The sequence below is a fragment of the Lithobates pipiens genome, unplaced genomic scaffold, assembly GCF_037356315.1.
Source record: "Lithobates pipiens isolate NorthernLeopardFrog02 unplaced genomic scaffold, aLitPip1_a1.2 Scaffold_3, whole genome shotgun sequence".
In the NCBI taxonomy this organism is placed as follows: Eukaryota; Metazoa; Chordata; class Amphibia; order Anura; family Ranidae; genus Lithobates; species Lithobates pipiens.
This window is the reverse complement of record NW_027507790.1, coordinates 195434757-195454106: the sequence shown is the minus strand read 5'-3', so window position 1 is coordinate 195454106 and position 19350 is coordinate 195434757. Positions and strand designations below refer to the sequence as shown.

Here is a 19350-nt window from a genome sequence, read left to right as displayed (position 1 = left end):
TAGAGCTAAAGTTTTACGTGACCATCACCATAGACACTGGCGAAAAAACTGAGGTGCCTCCCAGATGGGAGGGGTTATATAGGGGAGGAATTCTCCTTAATTGGGGTCAACCAGTGTCCAATCACCAGAGGTGCCTATATAACCCACTATGTAATGAAGCTCCTGTGTCCCGTGATGTATGATCAAGAAATGGGCACTTTCATGTTCATGGGTTCAATCGTTCGTAATAAACATTGTTCGTTAACCCACTCCAAAAACAATGTTTTGCCAACTAGCACTTGACTACATTTGCTCACACAACAGGTAAGTATTCCATCTTTAGAAAGTGTCAAAAATAATGTTTTCACCTTTGAACTCTGCCAAAAAACACAATTGTATGACACTTCCAAGCAATGTTTCATATTCCTATTTCTGCCCTCTGTATGCCAAGTATTCCTTTTTTAAATTCTCATAGGAGAGAGAAGACTCGGGACATCTGAGGACATCAGGGACCCCACACCTCCCAAAGAAGGGGAAATACCAACACCAGAAGCACAGGAGGAGGAGGAAGGAGAGATTGTTGAAATTGGCGAAATTGTCACCACAACATGTGAGTGTCGAAGACCACAGCTTCAGGTAATCTAATCAATGTATGCCTGCAGATTTATAATACATGGTGTGTTTTTTTGGTTTCTTTTTAGGTGGTGTGGATGTTGTGGAAGAAGAATCGCATTTTACCAGTGAAAGTGCCCAGATCCTCATTGGGGAGATAATGGGGTACAATCGCGATTTAGAGAATATACAGAAAAACATCTAATGATGTTTAACAAAAAATTAAGAACATCATTGATGTTTTGGGGAGAGTCTGGAACACCCCAAATTAGCTAGCATAGTTTTTAAATTTTCAAAAACACTTTTATATTTTTTTAAAAGCCAAATTTGGAAGATGCACACAGTGTGTCAACATGTACTCTCTCCCATCATCGGGGATCAATGTACGTGTTTTGTGGGTGCAACCCCTTCCTTGCTACTAAAGTGGCTGAGATGAAGGGGTTGCACCCCCAAAACATGTACATTGATACCCCATGATGGGAGATAGCACATGTTGACATTAGGCATGGGATCAGGAGGAAACTGGACACTTTTTTATTCTCAATTTGTGTGCATCTTCCAAATTTGGCTTTTCCAGGGGTGACACCCCATCTGATGAAGGCAATATCAGCACAGTTTGTACATACTCATGTCTGATATTGTCTTCACTTTTCAAAGTTGAACTTTGTAAGTACCTGTGTTCTGTATGTTATGCTTTGATACATGCCTGTTTACACAAAAACGCCAAGTTATAAAAATGTTACCCAAAATAATGTTTTCTATACAGCAAATATGTTGGTCTGTTGTAAAACCCTTTTCTAAACGCACATGTGAATGTGCTTTGAGTAAAAAGTTAAATTATCAACAATGTGTGGCAGTATTTGGAGTAAAGTTGTTGTTTTCTGTGGCAATGGGTGTTATTTACTAAAGGCAAATCCACTTTGCACTCCAAGTGCAGTTTCAGGTGCACTTTTGCAGTGCACTTGTAGTGCATAGCGGATTTGCCTTTAGTAAAAAAAAACACACACAGTAATGTTTAAATTTCCCCAATCACGTCATTTTCAAGACCCCACATATTTCTGCCATGGTGCTGAAAATTAGCAATATTTTTGTCAGTAATGCACTACATACATTATCAACAAAAACAAGGTGTGTGTGTAGCAGACCCACAACATAATAAGATTACCTGAAGAAGAGACTGTCACCTCATCTCGCTCTGAACTTGGGTTTGCACTGTTGTAGAAAAAGGCCCAAAAAAGCAGCAGAAATACCTAGGAGACACCTAAAACACAGCCAGCCAGTAAATGAAAACAAAGATTATTGGGGTTTCAAAGAAAATTTTATAAAAAAAATGCCTCTTAGACACTGTCTGGCATATCAATGGTCCCCCTACCAACAAAGTACTCCATGTATTGGTTTCTGACCTCGCGGGCGCTTTGGGGGGGCAAGCCAGGACGAGCAGCTTCAAGGGCCGTGAGGTTTACATTTTCCGGCAAGTCTGCATCAGGGCTAACTGAGGCCACATAGTTTGATTAATGTTTTTTCAAAAAATTGTGCAGAACGCAGCAGGCAAACACAATGTGATTTAGTTTATATTCCTCCATGTGGACTGGCGTCACCGGCTGGCCATGATCCCGAAAGTATTCTCCATGACTCTTCTGGCTCTGGCCAGCCGGAAATTAAAGATCCTCTGATCCGGGGTGAGGGTCCTCATCGGGAAAGGCCGCATCAGATGGTTTGCCAGAGCAAACACCTCATCCGCGACGAAAATGAATGGGAGTGCTTCCAGATTCTCCTCTGGAGGTGGCAAGTCCAGACTGCCACTCTGGAGACGCCAGTAGAATTCCGTCCGTGCGAACACTCCACCATCCGACATTCGGCCATTTTGCCCCACGTCCACATACAGGAAGCCATAGGTCACTGACACCACCGCCAACATCACGATACTATTAAACCCCTTGTAATTATAATAGTAGGACCCCGAGTTGGGGGGTGGGATGATGCAGACGTTTCCCATCAATTGCACCTCCACAATTGGGAAAGTCCCAACGGTTGGCAAAGTGGGAGGCCACAGTCTGCCATTCCTGTGGCGTTGAAGGAAACTGGAGTGAAACAAGAAAAAAAATTAGTAATTTTTCACATCAACATTGCAAGCAGATTAGATACAAACATTTTTGGACAATATCAGTATAACATTTTGGGAAATGAGTATTTAAAGCCTAAAGAATAAGGTCCCTTTATCAGATTCATCACCCCCCCCCCCCCCCCCCATCCGATGGACCATTGCAAAAAATGAGGGGGGGGGGATGTTTTGGACAGGTAACCCTCTCCACTTCATTGAGAGCTGAATGCATAAATAATGTGTGATACTTTGGCCAGCCCCTCCTTACTTACACTATTGGCAGCCCACCGGACAGGTAAGAAGTGTCATAATACAAAAAAAAAAGGAACAAATGGAAGCACATTTTGACATTCTGCTATTACCTATCAAGATAATAATAGGAGAGAAAAAACTTTAAACTGTAGCATTTGAAAGTATTGAGGCAGGCCCTTGTACTACATGCTTTGGTGAATTCATCCATAAATCTGACCAGAAAAAAGGTAGGTATAGTGTGTATTGGGTTTGGCAAAGTCAGCAGATAGAGGATTGCTATCATCTGACCTAACAGTTGGGGGGAGGGGGGGTTCCTAATGAGTTTGGCCCAACCAAAAAAAAAAAAAATGTGGGCACTCTGCATGAATTTAAGCACACACATAACATTTGTACACATTTTAGGGGGTGTTTAGGGGAAAGCAATACTATGGAGCTGACAAAATACATTGCTAAGTGACTAGACTATAGGTTTATGGCCCCAGAAGAGCATGCTGGGGAAGTTAGTGATGGAAAATATGCATGAAGGACAAAAAAGGAACTTGAAAAGCTTCCAGCATGCATGAGAACAAAGGGGCACAGCATATCAATTACATCATATTGCAATCATGGTAATTAGGGAATGAGGAAAGAAATACAAGACATTAGCAAACATTAAATACATAGAATGTGATGTTAAAGGAGAAAACTTACCTTCATATAGTCCTTCTGCAGGACCTGAATGATGGCAGAACAGGTCTCTGGAATAATGATTCCCAGAGCCTGGGGGGAGATGCCTGTGGAGAACTTCAGGTCCTGAAGACTTCTCCCTGTTGCCAAGTAGCGCAACGTGGCGATGAGCCCCTGCTCCGGAGTGATTGGATGTCGCATGCAGGTATCCTGCCTGCTGATATAAGGGGACAGCAAAGCCAGCAGATGGTGAAAAACCGTCTGCTGACACCATCATCCGGAGATAATTCCTGAAATCATGAGGATTATTCTCCCGGATCTCACGAAGCAAAGGCATGTGCAAGAACTGGTCATGCTGGCGCAACCAATTCTTGGTCCATGAACTCCTCCTCGCCCTGTTCTTGGACCAGGCTTGTGTCAAAGCTAAAAGCCCAACACCAAGCGCCTGCACAGCACAAACTCTACGACGAGTACGTACATGAAACATGGCTTAAAAGCAGTCGGCTGGTCAGAACGGACAACAGAAAGCACCGATAACCAGCAAGGCCTGAAGGAACGAACTGAAAACCAGAAACAAGCAGACAATAAACAATGAAAATCAAAGAGTACTATACCAAGATATAGTCCACAATGAGCAACAAATGCTAACTGACTACACGCACTGATAAGCAGATACGCACCGACAAGCACAACCTGAAGAGTAGTAACGATCTGAAGCACAAATCATCTCTAACCAAACTTCTACTAACACGCGATAAACACAAGATCAGCAGAAGGAGCCCAAAGGGTGCCAGACGTGGTGCTGAACTTCCCTTTTCTAGTCCCGTCGTACGCGGCTTACGTCACCACGTTCTTGCCAACCGGAAATTCCGACAACTTAGTCCGACCGTGTGTACGCAACACCACTTCCGGACTAAACCCGTCGGAATTTATCCGACGGATTTGGTTGTCGGAATGTCCGACCGTGTGTACAAGGGCTAAGAGTCTTGATATCAAGTAAAATATCAATAAAAAAAAAAGAAAGGGGTTAAAAGTAGTTGCGCCGATACCGAGTATTTGCAGGAATACTTGTACAAATGCTCTCGATGCCTAGTCTGATACCTGGACACTCAGGGATGATCAGTGCAGTGGCAGGGGCTCTCCCTGTGTGGCTTTGAATAAAGCAGCTGATAGCCGCGTCTCCTCTCCTCCCTTTTCAGCTGCTTTATTTAAAGCCACTCAGGGAGATTGGTAATTATAATTCCCCCTTCCCACCACACTGATCCTTCCTGAGCGTCCCCTGTATCCTCCTCTCCCCTCTGTGTCTTCCTCTGTGGGCTCCTCCAGTCACCCCCCGTCCTCTTCTGGTCTCCTCCTATCCGCCCACCCCCCCCCCCCCCCCAGATCTTTCAGGATGGAGAGCGGAGGAAGGAGCCGGTAAATATGTCATTTACCGGCTCCTTCCTTTTCTGAATGCACAGTCAGTGATCACTGACTTTGTCTATTCATAATGGAGCATCGTAAACTATTCTTCAGTTTATGGAGAGAGGAACCGCTGTCTCCTGTCCATTCATCTTCACTGCAGCTGAGGCTGCTGAGAAAGGGACTGGGGAATCTCTATTTCCAGTCGCTTTCAATGTCTCAAAGGGGGGATGTCAGGGGTCTGTTTAGACCCCTGACATCTCAACAAAGCCCTTCTACCCCCCGCCCCCCAACAGGGTTGAATAAAAAAATAAAAAAGGAAACATTGTAATAAATAAATATTTTAAAGTAAAATTGTAAAAGTAATAAAAAAATAAATAAAAAAAAAACACTGACACTAACTGTCCACCCCCCCCCCCCCCCCCCAAAAAAAAGAAAGAAAGCATTGTACAAAAAAATATATATGTATGTGTATATATATTTATACATTATCTCACAAAAGTGAGTACACCCCTCACATTTTTGTAAATATTTTATTACATCTTTTCATGTGACAACACTGAAGAAATGACACTTTGCTACAATGTAAAGTAGTGAGTTTACAGCTTGTATAACAGTGGAAATTTGCTGTCCATTCAAAATAACTCAATGAATGAATGAATGAATGAAATACTTATATAGCGCACAATGCGAACTGAATCGCCTCTAGGCTCAACACACAGCCATTAATGCCTAAACAGCTGGCAACAAAAGTGAGTACACCCCTAAGTGAAAATGTCCAGACTGGGCCTAAAGCGTCAATATTTTATGTGGCCGCCATTATTTTCCAGCACTGCCTTAACCCTCATGGGCATGGAGTTCACCAAAGCTTCACAGGTTGCCACTGGCATCCTTTTCCACTCCTCCATGATGACATCACAGAGCTGGTGGATGTTAGAGACCTTGCGCTTCTCCACCTTCCCTTTGTGGATGCCCCACAGATGCTCAATACGGTTTAGGTCTGGAGACATGCCTGGCCGGCCCATCACCTTTACCCTCAACTTCTTTAGCAAGGTGGTCAAGGTCGTCTTGGAGATGTGTTTGGGGTCGTTATCATGTTGGAATACTTCCCTGCAGCCAGTCTCCGAAGGGAGGAGCTCATGCTCTGCTTCAGTATGTCACAGTACATGTTGACATTCATGGTTCCCTCAATGAACTGTAGCTCCCCAGTGTCGGCAGCACTCATGTAGTCCCAGACCATGACACTCCCACCACCATGCTTGACTGTAGGCAAGACACACTTGTCTTTGTACTCCTTACCTGGTTGCCACCACACATGCTTGACACCCTCTGAAACAAATAAGTTTATCTTGGTATCATCAGACCACAGGACATGGTTCCAGTAATCCATGTCCTTAGTCTGCTTGTCTTCAGCAAACTGTTTGCAGGCTTTCTTGTGCATCATCTTTAGAAGAGTCTTCCTTTGGGACGACAGCCATGCAGACCAATTTGATGCAGAGTGTGGCGTATCGTCTAAGCACTGACAGGCTAACCCCCCACCCCTTCAACCTCTGGAGCAATGCTGACAGCACTCATATGTCTATTTCCCAAAGACAACCTCTGGATATGACGCTGAGCATGTGCACTCAACTTTATTGGTTGACCATGGCAAGGCCCATTCTGAGTGGAACCTGTCCTGTTAAACCGCTGTATGGCCTTGGCCACCGTTTCAGGATCTTGGCAATGTTCTGATAGCCTAGACCATCTTTATGTAGAGCAAAAATTATTTTTTTCAGATCCTCAGAGAGTTCTTTGACATGAGGTGCCATGTTGAACTTCCAGTGACCAGTATAAGGCTAGGTTCACACTGGAGCGATGCGGGAACGCCGCGAATCCGCAGCGTTTTCCCGCATCGCATGCCTCCCGCCGGCAGTTCACACTGCCCTATGCGGACTGCTGGAAGTGTCAATGAAATCTTAATGACACCCCCAGATCAGTCCGTATATCGCAGTGCGATCTGCAAACTCGGACAGGAATCGGATCGCATGGTGTGAACACCCATGCAATCCGATTCTGCTGCGGACCAAAAAAAGGGTCCTGTGCGAGTTTGCGGCGGGTGCGATGCGAATTCAGCCATACTATCTGTATGGCTGAACTCGCATCGCTACAGAGATCGGATGTGATTTGCACTGCAGTACGGTGCGAATCACATCTGGGTCTCCCATCCGCAGCGGTGTGAACCCAGCCTAAGAGAGTGAGAGCAATAACTCACACCAAATTTAACACACCTGCTCCCCATTCACAACTGAGACATTGTAACACTAATGAGTCACATGACACCGGGGAGGGAAAATGGTCAATTGGGCCCAATTTGGAAATTTTTACGTAGAGGTCTACTCACTTTTGTTGCCAGAGGTTTAGACATTAATGGTTGTGTGTTGAGTTATTTTGAGGGGACAGCAAATTTACACTGTAATACAAATTGTGCACACACTACTTTACATTGTAGCAAAGTGTAATTTCTTCAGTGTTGTCACATGAAAAGATATAATAAAATATTTACATAAATGTGAGGGGTGTACTCACTTTTGTGAGATGCTGTATGTGTGTGTGTGTGTGTGTGTGTATGTGTATATATATATACATATATATATATATATATATATATATATAAAATGGAAAAAAAGAAAATACTGACAGTCCACGCCTCGTCAGTGCTGCATATTAGTGCCACTGTCACATGACACCATTAAAAAAAAGTAACACACTGAAACGACTCAAAAACACATTAAAACGTGCATGCAGAAATGCATCTGGAACGGATCTGGAGTGCGTTTTTGTGGGGTGAACCAGCCCTAACCCAGGGAAGACAAATTATACCCTAAGGGGGGAGCAAGGTGTGGCCAGTGCTTAACCCCTTGCATCCTACTACAGACCACTTACTGCCACCCATTTACCTTATGAGCCTTAAAATTCTATGTGACAGATAATCACCATCAACAACTGTCAGGGGCTGTCTGTCATAATTGTTATCAAACTGTTATGGGTAAAGTTCTGCTTTAAAGTGGTTGTAAATCCTTACATATACTTGTGAAGTGACTGACCAAAGGTGATACAAAGAGATTAAACAAATCCTCCTACGTAAGTTGTACCTATTTATCTACAGCCTACTCTTCTCTACAGACATTCAAAATGCAGAATTTATACAGTTTTACACTATGTTGGCCTTCCCGATTCTCAAGGTGGTTAGTATACTTTGGGGTTGGGAGCATCCAGTTGGCAAGATTCCTTTTTATCACATCCTTCACTGGCCTGGACATATTTGTGACTAATACTCTCATCTTCTACATATTCAGAATAAATGGCAGCCCCACACGTTTGCACACAGCAACGCGTTTTCACTGTGCGTGGTTGAATGAATCGCTGCTATTTCTGTAGCCATAGGCAGTGAATGTTGTGAACCTAGCCTAAATGATTTTGTATTAGTTGGTAGAGGCTAATGTAAATAAGCACAAACAGTTCAGTAGGCATAAGGGTCTGTTCCCACTATAATGCAGTGCGGGAGAGCCACCTACCCATACCGGATTCCAATCGCAATGCCCTTGCGATCTACTGCAGAGTCAGTTCAAGTTAATGACACCCCAAACACAGGTCGACAACGCATTGGGGGTTATTTACTAAAGGCAAATCCACTTTGCACTACAAGTGCACTTGGAAGTGCAGTCACTGTAGATCCAAGGGGGACATGCAAGGGAAATAAAAAAACAGCATTATAGCTTGCACATGATTGGATGATAAAATCAGCAGAGTTTCCCCTCATTTCAGATCCACCCCGCAGATTTACACCGACTGTACTTCCAAGTGCACTTATGGTGTACTTGTAGTGCAAAGTGGATTTGCCTTTCGTAAATAACCCCCATTGTGTTTGGATGCACCAGATTGCATGGTACAAAAGTGAATGGGGCCGAAATTGCACTGCACAGGAACTGCACAGCATGTGAAAATGCTCTGCTCTGAGAAGACGAACAGGGCTGCCACAGTGGAGGTCGCTCATGCAGGGTACACGGATGCTGCCAGACGCATGGATTTCTATGGATTTTTTTAGAAGCACATGATTAGAGCCTGAGGCTCTAATTGACTTCAAAAAGGGTGGGCTTGGCCGATCAGGAAGTGGTCCTGAGACCCAACTGGCCGGGAATCAGAAGACCTGATTGGCCAGGAGAAGCAATGGCCAGGACACAGAAGAGACGAGGGGGGGGAAGCAGCTGCTGCAGCTGTGACCTGCAAGGGGTAAGTGCTGGGCTCACTGAGGCCTGGTGGGTGAGAAGACGAGCTGGTGACCGGGGGGGGGGGGGGAGTGTTTTCAATGGTGTGCGGTGGCGGGCTCAAGCGAAGGGGAGGGGGGGTTAGTGTGGGGTGGCGGGCCGGAGTAACGGGGAGAGGGTCTGTAGTCCGGTCTGTCTGCTGTCCCCCTGACTGATGGAGCACCAGCCGCCACAGGAACCACAGGGAAATCGCATGGTGCAAATCATTTTCACCTTGACTATGTGATTTCCCCGCAGGCCATGTTTTGAAAAAAGAGCATGCAGCTTTTTCTGTGGGAAACGCAGGAACAGCAGCCCATTCACTGGAACAGGTTGCTGTGCCTGCCCAAGTGTGGGCCGCAAAAACGCTAAGGTGTGAGCCTGGTGTTACATTGTTTTACACATTTTATGTTACAATTGATATCTATATACTGTTCATCTCGTAGGGAAACAAAGGTGCAGATCAGAGGACTACTTCCTTGTGTAGGAAGAGACAGAAGGTTCAGTTACAATGTTACGATCACATTAAAGTGGAGGGCCACCCTGAAAAAAAAAAAATACATTAAAAATTAGAAAAAAATCTAAAAAAAAAACTGAAAAAGAATATTTTTTTTTATTTACCAGAAATGCCTGTTGCTAGGCACATAATCCTAATCTGCCTCTTCCTCCTCCGCGGAGATCTTCTTTCTTCTCTCCTCGTCGCGTTGTCTTCTGGGTAATGGGTCGCGCTGTGTTCTGGGAACTGTGTGTCCAAGAACACAGCACGTCCCATTCACAAAGCGCTGCGCGACACGCGCATGCGCAGTAGGAAACGGGCAGTGAAGCCGCAAGGCTCCACTGCCTGTTTCCCTTAGAAAGAACGGCAGCGCCGGGACCCGAGAGCCGAGGGACGGGTCGGCCTCGGGCAGCCGACATCGCGGGCGCCCTGGACAGGTAAGTCGGCTTATTAAATCAGCAGCTGCAGTGTTTGCAGCTGCTGGCTTTTAATTTTTTTTTTTTTTTTAAACGGCTCTCCTCTTTAAAGGGGTTGTAATGGTTCGTTTTTTATTTTCTAAATAGGTTCCTTTAAGCTAGTGCATTGTTGGTTCACTTATCTTTTCCTTTTATTTCCCTTCTAAATGGTTTTTTTTTCTTTGTTTTCTTTGTCTGAATTTCTCACTTCCTGTTCCTCCTCAGTAAGTTGTTCAGTAAGCTGTTCTGGCTGACTAACCACCACTCGGATGATGGTGTGAAGTTTACTGAGGAGAAACAGGAAGTGAGATATTCAGACAAAGAAAAAAAACATTTAGAAGGGAAATTGAAGGAAAAGGTAAGGGAACCAACAATGCACTAGCTTAAAGGAACCTATGTAGAAGATAAAAAATTAACCTGTACAACCCCTTTAAGGCTTAATGTACACAGGATGTTTCTACAACCTCTCCTCAATGATTTAACTTGACAGATAGTAACCCATGTTTAAAACATCTGTTTTGCTGCCTTTGAAAAAAAATATATAATTTTTTTCAAAATGGCCAAAAATGAAAAATACATGTTAAAGCGGGAGTAAACGCGCTGATGTTTTTTTTGTTTTTTTTTTACCTGCAAGGGAAAAGTCATAATGAGCTATTATGCACCGCATACTAGCTCATTATAAAATACTTACCTTAGAACGAGGCCCCAACATCTGGCCCAATCCACGCCAAGGGAGCTGACATGTTCCCTCGGCGTGTCTTCCGGGTTGGAACCGCGATATCGCCGCGCATGCGTGCGGGAGATTTCTTTCCGTCAGGGTCCGGCGTCTGCCAGACTTTCAGCCAAGAATCCCCTGTGCATGCAACGCTGCAGTCAGCGGCGCATTGCGAGGGTAATATCTCCTAAACCGTACAGGTCTAGGAGATTTTTTTTTACCTACAGGTAAGTCTTATTATAGGCTTACCTGTAGGTTAAACTTATAAAAAAGACTATACAACCGCTTTAACGAAATGTGGCCTAAATGCGAGTTACCACGTTTAGAAGCATTTGGTGCTTGAAATGCCTCTAAACCCAACTGCCTGAACTCATTTTTTTGCTTTCCAAAAAAAGGCTCTAAACTTGTGTAGCGAATGACATTTGGGATCAAATGTCATACACAATGTAAATTTAGTTTTTGGCCTCAGGACAATAAAGGTTCTGAGGGTTAATTATTGTACGTAGGCCTAACACCAGTCTGGCCAGGCTATGTTTGAAAGTTCTACCTGGTCATGTGAACGGTGAGGTGCGCATGACAGGCCAGAACCAAGTCTGGTTGGATGTTTGGGTATCGGCCCTCTCGGAGCCAATCAGTGCCGGGGCCCGCTGAGGAGTCTGGGAGGAGGTACTTAAATAGGTGTGGGTCATGTGTTCGGAGTTCCGGAGTTGTTCGTGAGGCCTGTGTGTTCTGTTCTGGTTCCAGGACCGGAGTAGCCCCGTGAGAGATTCTGGTCACGGGGTGTTCGACATCCCGCAACATGTTCCTGTTAGTGGCCCCTGATAGCCCTGTCTGGTCTGGGGTGGGGATCCATCTCTTCCCGAGTCTCCGAACCTGCTGGTCCGAGGCGCAGTAACCAAGGGAGGATTTAAGGTGTCAGGGTGCGCTCTCGGCTTGGAGGGACGCCACAGCTCGTGGAAGTGACCAGGGGAGGACTCTTCGGAGGAGGGCCGGTGTTCTGGCAGATAGTATTCTGCCATCATATAGTGTCCGCCCCGTACTGCGCATGCGCTTCGGGCTGGGCCTCGCTGCGCTCGGCTCTTTTATATTCCGAATCTATGTCCACTTGGATGGTGGGGATAGAACCTGGACTCACGGCCAGGCGCCATTCATCTTCGGGTATTTTCAGAATCTGTGTGTGCGCAGTACACAGTGGACACTATCCGATGGGGGACAGTATATGATAGGACACTGGTAAGTGTCATCCTGAGAAGTGCCTGGTTACTGAGTTGGGAAGGACATTGACAAATTCACAATTTTCCAGTACCATAAAGGAAGCGGGAAACGTTCCAGGTACGGTTGGAAAAAGGTTCCTGTATACTCTCAGTTGATTGTTCAAGTTTGGAGTCAACGTGCTGACTGCTATGATCTCTGGCTAGAGATCTATTCAGCCTTGAAGTACCCAGCTGCGAGTGACTACTCTCTAGGTGGAAATAGAGACTTTGCTAGACCTGCAGTTCAAGGTGCCTGAGTTCTTCACCCGTGCCCTCTGTTCCCTAAGAGACTGTGATAATTGAAAGTTCTGCTGCAAAATAAAACCTTTTTGAAAGGACTTCATTTCTGTCAGTGTACAAGTCGTTGGGTATCAACCCTGGGAACCCCAAGAAGCGGAGGAGCAGGCCAGGAGAAGGTAATCGGTAAGCCCATTAAGGCTGCCCTGCAACGGGTTATGCCGCTACACTGAACTGCCTATAAACCACCCTGTGTACATGTACTGATAAGATAACAGAGGAGCGTTCAGGGGCAGTTGAAAAAAATGCCCAACTGCTCCTAAACGTCCATTTACCAGCAGCAGTGTGAGTGTACATGAGGCCTTATCATCAGGCTCTGTCGGGACGCCAAAGTCACATAGCAACCGTTTCTAAGCGGCATCCGTGCCTATCGGGCACGCGCCTCAGTGTTCATTCTCCTCAGCCAGGGACAGGCTCCGCTCTCTGCGCATGCGCCACCTCTCCAGACAGCTCCGGTTGACGTAGAGCGCACGCTTCGTCCCTGGCTCCTCCCAACTTCAGCTGCGTCCTGTCTCCGCCCACCCCTGGCTTGTGAATGTGACCGGCAGAGGCGCTTTTTCGTCCGCTCCCCTCCTCCTCCAAAGCCCTGTCCCGTCCTCCCCTCCTCCTCCTGTTACCCGGCATCGCCTCGTCACTGCTGGCCTCGATTTTCAAACAAAAACATCCCGCAGAGGGGGAGAGAGAGCGGGAGAGGCCGGGGGCAGCTGAGCATGGCAGGCAGCTTCGGCAAGATCCAGATCGGGATCTATGTGGAGATCAAGAGGAGCGATGGTGAGTGTGTCTTCCCTCTCCTTACTCCTCCTCCTAGACCGGCATCCACAGCCAGACAACCCTCCATTCATTCCTCCCTCATACACCGACCGCCATTGTGTGCCACAGGGTGGGGGGCCGAGCACTGCAGGAGCCGGGCCTTCCATCACACCGAACCCGGGGGTGCTGAGGAGAGACCATCACAGGATGGGGGGGAGACAGGGAGAGACCATCACAGGATGGGGGGGAGACAGGGAGAGACCATCACAGGATGGGGGGGAGACAGGGAGAGACCATCACAGGATGGGGGGGAGACAGGGAGAGACCATCACAGGATGGGGGGGAGACAGGGAGAGACCATCACAGGATGGGGGGGAGACAGGGAGAGACCATTACAGGATGGGGGGGGGAGACAGGGAGAGACCATTACAGGATGGGGGGAGAGATCATTACAGGATGGGGGGGAGACAGGGAGAGACCATCATGGGGATGGGGGAGAGCCCATCACAGGATGGGGGGGCAGAGCCCATCACAGGACGGGGGGAGACTGTGGGGAGAGCCCATCACAGGAAGTGGGGAGATGGGGGAGAGCCCATCACAGGAAGGGGGAGATGGGGGGGGCATCACAGGATAGGGGAGAGACCCCATCACAGGAAGGGGGGTGAACTGTCAAAGGATGGAGATCAGATGATGTGCTGAAGTAGACAGCAGTGAGAGGATGTCTGATGGTCCTATACATTATATAAGGGGGGTGGGGGGTGCATCCACAAGGATCTTGTCTGGGAAGGACCATGTGTAGAAGAGGGCTGTCTGGCAGGATTATGGACCCTCATGGATTGGACTGGTTTTGTCTGGGGATGGGTGCACAGACTGGGCTCTGTCGTAGTATTGGGGAGACGACCCCTGTCAGAAGAATGTTTGAGGTTTGTCTGGAAATGGGGTGACTTGGCTCAGGGTTCTTGGATAATGGGGTCACTTGGTTTGTAGCTGTTGGGTGATGGCATAGCTTGACTTGATCAGGCTTGTCAGAAAATAGGGTGACTTGGCTGGGACCCCTCAGATAATGGGGTGACATGGCTTGGAGCCGTTGGGGACTGCGGGTGACTTGTAGCTGTTGTGTAATTATTATTATACAGAATTTATATATGGTAATGGGTATGACCTGGCTAGGGGCTGTCAATAATTTAGATTCAAGATGCTTTATTAATCCCAAAGGTAAATTACAATTACATTCATTAAAGACAACACAAAATCACAATAATGAAAGGAAACGCACCATAAAAACAATAAGGTTACCAGTAACCGCAAATAATACTAAAGTGTCAGCACAGTGGTGTAGTGGTTAGCACTTTCACTTAGCGGCAACTGGTTCAAATCCCGACCACTACACCACCTGCCTGGAGTTTGCATGTTCTCCCTGTGCCTGCCTGGGTTTCCTCCAGGTACTCTGGTTTCCTCCCACACTCCAAAGACATGCTGGTAGGTTAATTAATTAGATTCTGTCTAAAAAATAAAAAAAAAATAAAAAAAATTGGCACTTGTATGTGTTAGCTCGTTGGGACCCTACGGGGTAAAGGACCGCGCTATACCGCAGATGACACCAGTGGCAAAAAGCGCACTGAGACGATTGGGTTTACATAGGTAGCGTTATAGAAGTCACTCGGCTTCTGGGGTGACTTGGCTTGGAGCTGTTAGGAAATGGGTTGGTGTGACTAGAAAATGTGCAAAGGCTTTGAAAAAAAATGGTGCGGCTGGACTGGGTTCGAATATGGGACATTTTGGATGGGAGCTCTCAAAGGAATGTCTTGACTGAGAGCTTTCTGAAAACAGAATTCTATAAATGATTTGCTGACAATTGTCCAGTGGAGATGGTTCTGTGGGAGTGGAGGAGGAGAAAGGTAAGTATCATGGAATATGTAAGGTGATGTGGAAGGATTGGCTGTGATCACAAGTACTCTTGTTGAGCAATGTTATGGCCTTTGTATCGTGAGTAATGAGAACATCTAGCTGCAGTTCAAGTTATGAGATCCTTTGTAGTTTAGGTATTAGTAATGTATGAGGAAGTTGTAACTGCTCGGGGTTGCCTGTAGTAGATGATAGAAGTACTTCTGGAAATGGGGTGACAGCTGGGGTAATGTTGGTTGATGGAGAAGGCCAGATAGCCGTTGGCAGAGGAGCTTACTGCAGGATTCATAGCGTTACTTTTTACCAGATATGTTTGTATGGTCAGTGTGGTGAAACAAATAGATTTGTTGTCCCCCAGGGGGATATAACAGTCATTCTCCCAAAGGATGGCTTGGTAGGGCAGGGAGAGCTGCCAAGTGTATGTTTTGGTGTCTCCTTTCTTAGCAACCAGCAATTGCTAAATAGCGACACTGATAGACGCTCTCCACCTGGGAGAGGTTGGGTCTATGTAGTCTTGGGTTTCATTAACACATTTCTTCCCACTCCGTGTCTTGTACCCCGTTTAATCCCCTATTTTTCTCCTTTATACGTTGGGCCTTCAATATATTTCTGCAGCTGTAGCCTGTGCTGAAAGGTTTTGCTGTAATGTTGGGATTCATGCAGGAGAACCTTTCACTAACAATAACCTCCTGCAGCTTGAGAGGTCTGCAGTGCATTGTAGATTGGTTACAAGGTAGATAAATCTGTGCTTTTTGTTCCAGATTCCTTTCATAATGTGCTTTTGCGGAGACATTTTGGCTTCCTTCCCTTTAGTCTAATAGCCTTGATGGCAAAGCACTTCTGAGAGAGCACATTTGCAATTCCAGCACGTTGCAGTGACACATTACACGCCCCTTCTTACAGAATGTTTTAGGATATCATTGCCACAGTAACCAGACTCGCTACAATGAATGACTTAATTGTGTCAGTTGCTCGGTGTGTACATTTACAATGCTGCTCGGTGGGTTTGAATGGGCTCGGCAGGTGTAATGTTTATAATGGAATTGGGCCGTGCTTTGCGGTTAAATCGACCTTTGTTAACCCCTTTGTTAAGCGTCGTGTCATCTCTGCAGCGATTCACAAGCTCTTCTGGCTTCCTTTATGGATCTGGGATTTGGGACCTCTCCGGCAGGGAGGATACAAAGTAGAGCAGTGGTCGAGGTTGTCCGCCTGCCCGGTCTGTGTCCCCTCTTTCCAGGCAGCATGGAGGTGCTGAAGCAGAGATTCTCCACGGGGTGTACAGTGCACTGCATCAGGAAGCCCAGCCTGCTGATTGGTCTGCTTCTGCTATCATCCTATCGCTCGCAATGCGTACAAGTGCCAAGACTTGTTGCTATGGCCAAATTAAGGGGGGGGGGATGTAACGCTTTTTGTTACAACTTCACGGCTTCTGAAAGCACACTGTTGTTCAAGCAATGCACAGCTCTTCTGTGTAGTGTGACAGATTTATACCATTGTGTTATTTCATGTTTTGCTGAATCATCTGTGATTTGTTATCTATACAGCTGGTACATGTGTTCTCTCATTACATCATCTTTGGTGTTGAGACTAATGTGCACTTCCTGTATTACTTCATAATGTAGTTTACCGTGCAAGCCTTTTGTTACAAGGAGTAATCTGCATTGTTTAACCATCCCTACCTTTATGCTTTGCAAGGATTTATCAGTATGGGAGCTCGTGGAAAGTGTGGATGAGGTCAGTGAAGAGTCAAAGGATTATTATAATTTTTTTATTTTTTTTTGCAAAAGATGGAATAAATGCACCCATACTGACCCCCCCCCCCCCCCCACAAATGTGCATTTATTATTAATATATATCATTTTAATTTCTTTTCCATTTTAGCCTGGAAAGCATTGCAACTAGGGATGTACCGATACCGTTCTTTTATCAGTGAGTACCAGTACTTTCGGTCAAGTACTTGCCGATACTGAGTACCGATACTTTGCAATGCGATTTGCGTCCATAGAAAATGAATGGGTGCAAATTGCACTGCAAAGAATCGCATGCAATTTTAACAGGAATGCGGTGTACTGTTCTACGGTACATACTTTCTATATGAATTTTGTCTGGTTATTCAGAAAAAGCGCTACATGGGTGGCCCTGTCGGCCACCTCCTGCATGATATCCTGCAACTGAAAAATTGAAGGAGCTGGATGGAAAACTGTTGACTGCACAATGACTGCATCCAATCAGATGCAATTGCCACCGGGTAGTCTGACAGAAGCTGGCTGTCAGAATTCATCAGCTGCTGTATAGAATGGATAGGCTAAATAAACATAATCTGTGTACCCAGCTTTAATAAGCAGAAGGGGGTGGGGGTTACACGCTGTGACCAAGTTTTGTGTCACCGCCTAAATAAAGGTGTAGCAGGAAACATGATCAGAAAGGTGAACTTGGCTATTAGTAGTAGTAACCCTCCCTTTTTTTTTTTTTTTTTTTTTTTTTTTTTTGCACTTGTGCTTTCAAATGCACCATGTAAATCTGCATGAGTTTTTTTTTTTTTTTTTTTTTTTTTTTTTTGGGGGGGCTCTGTATTGGACAATATGTCCTCAGTGCATGTTCTGCCGTGGGCCTGACCTTCTGTACCATAACAGCCAATGCTGTTGTACAGTTCAGCTGCCAGCATCCTAGCAACCAACAATGCTGTATGGCTTAGGTGCCGTGCTTCTTGGCAACCAAAGACCCTGTGCCTGGGGCACCGGCATCCTAGCAATTAATTACGGGGTGACATAAATCAAGTATGTAAGGAGAGCGGCACGGCTCTGGGCATTGCCACTCCAAAATGGAATTGTTTAGCTCCACTTTCCTGGTCTACAATGTGGCAGTATTTAATTTTGATCTTGTCACATGTTTAGCGCCATAATACTAAAGTATTGTAAATAAGAACTTAATTTATTTCACGTGTTTTAACAGACTATGAAACATTGATTTTATCTGAGGCCGCACCTCCGGTGAAGTGTTGGCATTATTGAATGGCTGTCCTTGTTTTGAAATGAAAGGGCCAGGCAAAAAAAATTGTCTGGCAGATGTATTCAATGTATCCTTCAATGTGGAGAAGGCCATAAAAGAAAAGTATGGGTTTGGGCTTTTTTAGGTTAATACTTAGGTCGATGCTGCATCTGTAATCCCCCCCCCCCCCCGCCTCTTTACAGAGAACTGGGCGATCAAACATCACCGATCGCTCAGTACTGACAGCTCCCTTAGCAGATAGCTGCTGACTGTCAGTCACAGCTGTCTGCTCTGCCTCTCCCCACTCACTGGAGCGTTGAGCTGGATGTCTGATCCTTGATATCTTGATCCTGTCTTCCCTGATCCTCCCCTTCTTCCACAGTCCCCATCCATCTCCTAAGACAGATTCCAACACAGAGCCTTTGGAGTCACTCTGCACATGCTCAGTTTGGTGTGTATCACTATCTATCTATCTATCTATCTATCTATCTATCTATCTATCTATCTATCTATCTATCTATATAAAAAATTTTTTTTTTTTTTTGAGGATGCATGTGATCAGCACAGGGCCAATCACTGGTCCAGACAGAGGGTTAGGGGTCATGCAGCCTCATAGAACAGTCAGAATAGAATGAAAACTTCTCCTACAAGCTTTAACCAGTGCTTGGCTGGACACTGATAGAAGTCACAAGACTGCTATATATACTGCTGATGAGAAAAGGTATTTAGCAGTTTATATTTACTAAAATGATTTAATTTCCATGTTCTGTGTACTGTGGGAAAGCAGATATAGTGAATGTAGGCTCCTGGGTTTAGCAACTTTTTTTTCACTTCTTTATCTCAGAAAAGCCATGCACATTGCCAGCTTCCTGTGTCATAGAATGTGAAAAGCAGGAACCATCTAGAGCAAAGGAAAACTAGGTTAAGCTTTGCAAAACATGCTGATATACTGAGGACTTTAATTCAGATTTGTGTGCATCTCATCAAACGCTGCATGAAATGTGCACTGGAAATACAATACTGAAGATACGTTTGTGCAGTGTGGTTTGGATTTTGGTATGCAGCTCGAAATGCTGATTCTGTAGAGTTTTTATACTAAGCACAGCAACTTTAAAACAGGAACTGGAGCAAGGTAAAAAAAAGAGAAGGAAACATGAATACAGCTGCAGCCTTGGTGGTGTTCTACATGGCACTATG

The 19350-nt window shown here is 45.6% G+C and overlaps 1 protein-coding gene across 5 annotated transcripts in view; it reads left to right on the top strand.

Moving 5' to 3' along the window:
* Positions 1 to 13008: 13008 nt before the first annotated feature.
* Positions 13009 to 19350, top strand: part of KIF2A (kinesin family member 2A) — a 127972-nt gene continuing 121630 nt past the window's right edge. For 2 of the 5 annotated variants that reach the window (XM_077462677.1, XM_077462676.1), the window contains exon 1: positions 13011 to 13281. In XM_077462677.1, coding sequence (XP_077318803.1) covers positions 13221 to 13281 — 61 coding nt within the window. In that variant the 5' untranslated portion in view covers positions 13011 to 13220. Of the gene's footprint in view, positions 13282 to 16797; positions 16900 to 19350 lie in introns of those variants that run through there. The other 3 variants (XM_077462672.1, XM_077462673.1, XM_077462675.1) reach the window with 3 other exon arrangements.